The following is a 6,065-nucleotide window of genomic DNA, read 5'->3' on the forward strand; positions in this document are numbered from 1 at the left end:
GATGAGTTTTCATAAGTAGATCCCACTCAAGGTGTCCCATGTGTGTGTCAGAGTAGAACTGTACCCCACAGGGTTCTCAGTGGATGATTTTTCATAAGTAGATTCCATTCATGGCGCCCCCGTGTGGTCAGAGTAGAGCTGTGCTCCATGGGGTTCTCAGTTGCCTTCAAGTCAGTTCCGACTTCTGGTGACCCATGTGGGCAGAGGAGACCTGTGCTCCATACCATTTTCATGGCAGTAAAGTGCCTGTGAGTGGGTTTGAACCACTAACTTTTGGTTAGTAGTTAAGTGTTTACCTATTTGTACCACTCAGGGACTCCTCTGCTACAATTAGGCCCAGAAAACCCCATGGAGCAGCCTGCTGTGTAGATCATGGGGTCTCCATGAATCGGAACCCCCTCACCAGCAAGGGTGTGGTTTGTGGACGAAACGAATACCCAGGCTAAGCTGGCGTTTTCACAGAAGACTCATGAACAAGGATGGGAAATAGAACATACGGTTAAAGGAAACCAGTAGGTCAATTCTCTGGCACACAGAGTTAAAACCGAACCCAAACCCCCTTCCCCACACTAAAAGCTCTTTTACCTCTCGCAGGTTTTTTCTTTAGTTCTCCGGATTTGTAAGAATAGTGACTTTTGGTTTTGGTCTTGTTACCATTTTTACAAATTTCCTTGAAGAAAAACAAAACAAGCGTATCAGTCACCCCGAACATCCCTCTACATACTAATCCTTCTCGGAGGACAGCTGAGCCAGCGGTGGTGATAGAAAAGTGAATTCTGGGTAGCAAGTTAACTGTAGGACAGAAAGAGGAATGCAAGAGGACCCTCAAACACCCTCAACAAACTGACAGGCTGGATTTTTCCTTTCAGCAGGATCGAAGTAAGGTAGAAATGTAAAATGGAATTTCTAATTCTCATGGAATCCAGACTTTCTGGAGCCACGGAGGCTGGATGAACCTGTGAAATGATAGCCTTAAGTTCTTCTTTAAATCTTAAACCAAGAATACCCCCTTAGCCATCTTTCAACTAAACACTAGTTCAGCTTTGAATTAGTAATGACAGCTCACCTGGAGCATTGTGCTCTTTGAGGAACTCCCCCCATGAGATCAAACTGACAACACTGATTTGACAGGTCAGAGAGAAAGTCTGGCCCAGGGGTTGGGTGGGGTGGGGAGGGGCAGTGAGGTTATATTCATGGGGGATGGGCAACTTGGAAGAGCAGGGTGGGAATGTCTGAGCAACTCCCAGAGTGGCGTCCACGTCACTGAGCTGGACGTGCAGAAACAGCTGAATTGCTCTGTTCTGCTGTGTATGTCTCAACAACAGATACCACTGTAAAATGGTCTTCTTCTCTCCCACAGTCCAAGTCTCCCCTTTTGCCTGATTTCTCTGTTTTACAGAATTGTCATCCTTTCAGGACCGTTGCTCGGAGAGTTAAGAATCGAGTGCCCAGTGAGGACTGTTGGGAGTAACCAGGGCAGCAGGGAGGGATGAGGACCTTGGTGGCTTTCTGGCATGTTTCCCTAGTCTGGCTCCCCAGGAAGGGTGGGGACGTCGGGGACGTACAGGCCTCCTCTGGTGGGCATCCTCGCGGCCATTGCTATCACTGGAGGAAGTCTGGCTCATGAGGTGCTCCTGCGACCCATTGCTGCCCAGGCTGCCGTAACCGCTGGAGCCGCTGTGGGGCACGGGCTGTGGGAAGAGTGGGAGGCACGTGAGTGCTGTGTGGGATGCGAGGGATGGGGTGCATCAGCCATGAGCTGTGTCCATACACCCACAGCGAGGCGGAGGGGTGCTGGGGCCTGAGTTCCAGAGTTAGGCTGCTGTCCCGACCCTGTAGTGCCAGGGCCCCTCAGGGCTCAACCCAGGGCTTTCAGGAGACCAGGATGCAGCCAGCTAGAGGCAGAAAGCCACGGAGCACGGGTTTCCCCGAGAGCTACGAGGGGGCTTCAAAAAGTCCACGGGAAGATAGAATGAAAAGATGAGCGAGTTTGTCCAGGACCTTTCTGAAGTTCCCACACACGCTTCCCAAGCTGCTCAGAGTGCCCACAGCCTGCTCTCTACGGCCAAGCTCCATGGATGGGGCTGGATGGAACCCCTTCATTCACACAGGACTGTGGCTCTGGTAAAGATACCTTAAATGTGTGGGGCTGGGCTCCCCAGAACCGGGCACACGGGGATGGTACAGATCAACAAGGGGTATCTGAGGGAAGCTGATTGGCAGGGCGGTGGTCTGGGGCCCCCTCACCTGCAGCAGCAGTTGGTAGATCTGTTCAGTGAGCTCCTGGATGCTGGGGTGCAGGGCCTTCTCCTCCACACTCGCTGGGGCTGCAAACACGTCTTCGTTCAAGGGGCCCCTGAAGGGGATCAGTACTCCATCAGGCATCTGGGGATGGCCTGCTGCCTGCAGCCCCCACCCTGGGCTGCCACTCCCATCCCCACCAGGGGGCTTTAGATCCCTTCCTCTGGTGAGAGGGGTCACCCCTCCATCCCACATCCCGCCTTCGACCCTCGGCACACTCACACCCTGACTTTGTGTCTTCCGATGATGAAGGAGACCTTCCGGCTCCAGGGGTTGATGAAGCTGGACCAGCTGGTGTCCAGTGTGATGTACTCGCCGTTCCGGGCGCGGAAACGGATGGGCGAGTAGTCGAAAGGCTGCCCGCCAGACTGCAGGACTGAGAGTGGGAACGACCCTCAGCACCGAGACCCCACAAACCTGAAACTCTGCACCCCGGTCTCCGCTAGTGAACGACTCCCTGAGGCCTCGCTCTGAATCTTGACTTCATGATGAAGTACCCCTCATGTACTCTTTGTCTGTGAGGTCATGCTGTCCACTCCCCACCTAGCCCAGAGCTGACCTGGGTACATGCCGTCTCCCTCCCTGCCCGCCCACAGACACAAGGTGCTCAGTGGTCAGTGGTGGTAGCTCGTCGTGGGTACCTACTCTTTCTGTGGATGGCCAGCATCAGTGGCCGGTCGCTCGGGTGTAGCTGTAGGAGCACTGGACTCTCCTCCAGGTCCTGGGGCAGGTATCCCAGGAGGGGGACCACCCTGCAGGCAAACAGACAGGGGCATCAACCGTGAGAGGCTGTGCTCCCCGACATCTGACCCAGGAACTGTGGGCCGGGTCCCATGTCAGCCATCTACACCGCAGGGCCCATGGGCACAGCCTGGGAACGTGCAGCTCTGTCTTAACCAACAAATGCATGCCAACAAGTCCACCTTGTGGTGCCCAGTGTGTGTCAGAGTAGAACTGTGTCCACAGGGTTCTCAATGGATGAGTTTTCATAAGTAGATTCCACTCATGGTGCCCCGTGTGTGTCAGAGTAGAACTGTGCCCCACAGGGTTCTCAGTGGATGATGGTTCATAAGTAGATTCTACTCATGGTGCCCCTGTGTGTGTCAGAGGAGAACTGTGCCCACAGGGTTCTCAGTGAATGATTTTTCATAAATAGATCCCACTCATGGTGCCCCATGTGTGTCAGAGTAGAACTGTGCTCCACAGGGTTCTCAGTGGATGATTTTTCATAAGTAGATCCCACTCATGAGTAGAACTGTGCCCAACAGGGTTCTCAGTGGATGATTTTTCATAAGTAGATCCCACTCATGGTGTCCCGTGTGTGTGTCAGAGTAGAACTGTGCCCACAGGGCTCTCAGTTGATGAGTTTTCATAAGTAGATCCCACTCATGGTGCCCCATGTGTGTCAGAGTAGAACTGTGCTCCACAGGGTTCTCAGTGGGTGATGTTTCATAAGTAGATTCCACTCATGGTACCCCGTGTGTGTCAGAGTAGAACTGTGCCCACAGGGTTCTCAATGGATGATTTTTTATAAGTAGATGCCACTCATGGTGTCCCCGTGTGTGTCAAAGTAGAACTGTGCCCACAGAGTTCTCAGTGGATGATTTTTCATAAGTAGATGCCACTCATGGTGCCCGTGTGTGTCAGAGTAGAACTGTGCTCCACAGGGTTCTCAGTGGATGATTTTCATAAGTAGATTCCACTCATGGTGCCCCATGTGTGTCAGAGCAGAACTATGCCCACAGGATTCTCAGGGGCTGATTCATTGGAATTAGATACGCAGGCCTATATTCTGAGGTGTCTCTGGCCTTAAACTTCCAACTGTTTGGCTCACAGCTGAGTGCGTGAATTGTTTGCACCCTCCAGGAGCTCTAAGCAACATCTTAGTCACTGTGAGAAAGACAGACTTCAGTTTCCTATGGAACAAACCGTGGGAATCAGAATTGTCGTGAAATGGCCAGCTGGTCCACTAAGTTGGAAAGTGAGTTCTCAGTGGCCCACAAGGATCCCAGTTCTGTGGGTTAGGTGATGGGCTGCTAACTACAAGGTCACTGGTTCAAACCCACGACTGTAAAGATTTACAGGCTCAGAAACCCTATAAGCACTCATGTGAGTTGGAATTGACTTGATAGATGTAGTTTGTTTGTTTTTATACAATTAAACGGAGTCCCTGGTGTCACAAGTGGTTCACAAAGTAGGTTGCGAACTGAAAGGTTGGAGGTTGGAGTCCTCCCAGACGTACCTCAGAGGAAAGGTCTGGCAATCTACTTCCTGAAACACCAGCCACTGAAACCCTCACAGAGCACAGTTTTACTCAGACACACATGGGGCACCATGAGCCACATGACAACAACTAGAAAATACGAGGGGGCTTCAAAAATTTCAGGGAAAAATGGACTGGAACAATAATGGAATATTCCCGTGAACTTCTGGAAGCCCTTGGTATAGCTGAACACATGGCAGTCTTATATAACTGTCACGTAAGAGATGTCACCATGCAGCCTCAGCTCTATCTAAATGGCTTCAAAGTTGGAAACACGACAATTCGGAGCTTTCCCTAGTTGTTACTAAGCAACTACTGGAATGAGGAGGACACACTGGGTACCCGTGGGGGCGGGAGGAACCGAGCAGTACGCTGACCCTGAGACAAGCGGGCACCAGGAGTTTACCTTCCGTCCACGGCCTGGAACAAGCAGTTGGGCGTGTGCGTGGTTGTAAAAACTCTCTTCTCGGGAGGAATTCTGGGAGCTGTAAGCACAGGATGGCACCCACATTTAGTACACTCAGAAATCAGCCTTGGTGAGTGGATGAGCTCAGGTAGAAGTTCCACCCCTGCCACCAAGGCCTCGCTGTTCACGAGCCCACTGGACAATGGCAGGAGTGACCTGAAAGAGAGTCACCGTCACCCTGTCCACTTGGTTGTTAAATCCTCCCCTGCCGAGGTCACCCTCTGGTACATGTTCACATGAGACACATATATCTTTACCCATGGCCCATTCAGAGAGCTCTGTGCACAGACTGCTTCCCCACACCTCCCTGTCACCAATATTCCAGTCAGGTTCCTTCCAAGTCCCTGACCACCCAGCCAAACCATTGGTCACAGCCCAGGAATCAGTCTATTTCTCCTTCAAAATGACCAGTCAGATGCACTGCTTGAAGTTCTGCCCATCAGGAGGACGTCCCTTCAGCACTGTCCTTCAGGGCAGTCCTAGAAAGGGCCTTCAGTTCTCCTGCTGTCCACTTCTGAGTGGTGCCTGCAGATGGTTCAGAACCATTGCTAAATAAGCACGAGTTTTCCCTTCCTCAGTCACCTGATCATAAGGACTCCCCATGAGGCCCACAGAATGGTGTCCACATTCAGTACAGTTAATTAACTATGTTGTTGTTGTTGTTAGGTGCCATCGAGTTGGTTCCAACTCATAGCAACCCTATGCACAGCAGAACGAAACACAGCCCCACCCTGGGTCAACATCACTACTGTTGCCACGCTTGAGTCCACTGATGCTGCCACTTGGCCAATCCATCTCGTTGGGGGTCTTCATCTTTTTCTCTGACCCTCCACCTTACCAAACATGATATCCTTCTCCAGTGACTGGTCCCTGCAAACAATATGTCCCAAGTATGAGAGATGAAGTTGGGTCATCCTGGCCTCCAAGGAGCACTCTGACTGCACTTCTTCCAACACAGATCTATTGGTTCTTTTGGCAGCCCATGGCACTTTCAATATTCTCCTCCAACACCATAACTCAAAGGCATCAATTCTT

At 51.6% G+C, this 6,065-nt stretch overlaps 1 protein-coding gene across 1 annotated transcript in view; it reads right to left on the minus strand.

Annotated features, from left to right (window-relative positions):
- PER2 (period circadian clock 2) overlaps positions 1–6,065 on the minus strand; it is a 41,927-nt gene that overhangs the window by 23,807 nt on the left and 12,055 nt on the right. Inside the window, exons 8-13 of the mRNA XM_006866824.1 lie at positions 4,971–5,049; positions 2,947–3,053; positions 2,524–2,677; positions 2,248–2,356; positions 1,566–1,691; positions 586–670 (exon numbers count right to left, since the gene is read on the minus strand). Coding sequence (XP_006866886.1) covers positions 586–670; positions 1,566–1,691; positions 2,248–2,356; positions 2,524–2,677; positions 2,947–3,053; positions 4,971–5,049 — 660 coding nt within the window. The remainder of the gene's footprint in view (positions 1–585; positions 671–1,565; positions 1,692–2,247; positions 2,357–2,523; positions 2,678–2,946; positions 3,054–4,970; positions 5,050–6,065) is intronic.

Source organism: Chrysochloris asiatica, unplaced genomic scaffold (assembly GCF_000296735.1).
Source record: "Chrysochloris asiatica unplaced genomic scaffold, ChrAsi1.0 scaffold00096, whole genome shotgun sequence".
Classification (NCBI taxonomy): Eukaryota; Metazoa; Chordata; class Mammalia; order Afrosoricida; family Chrysochloridae; genus Chrysochloris; species Chrysochloris asiatica.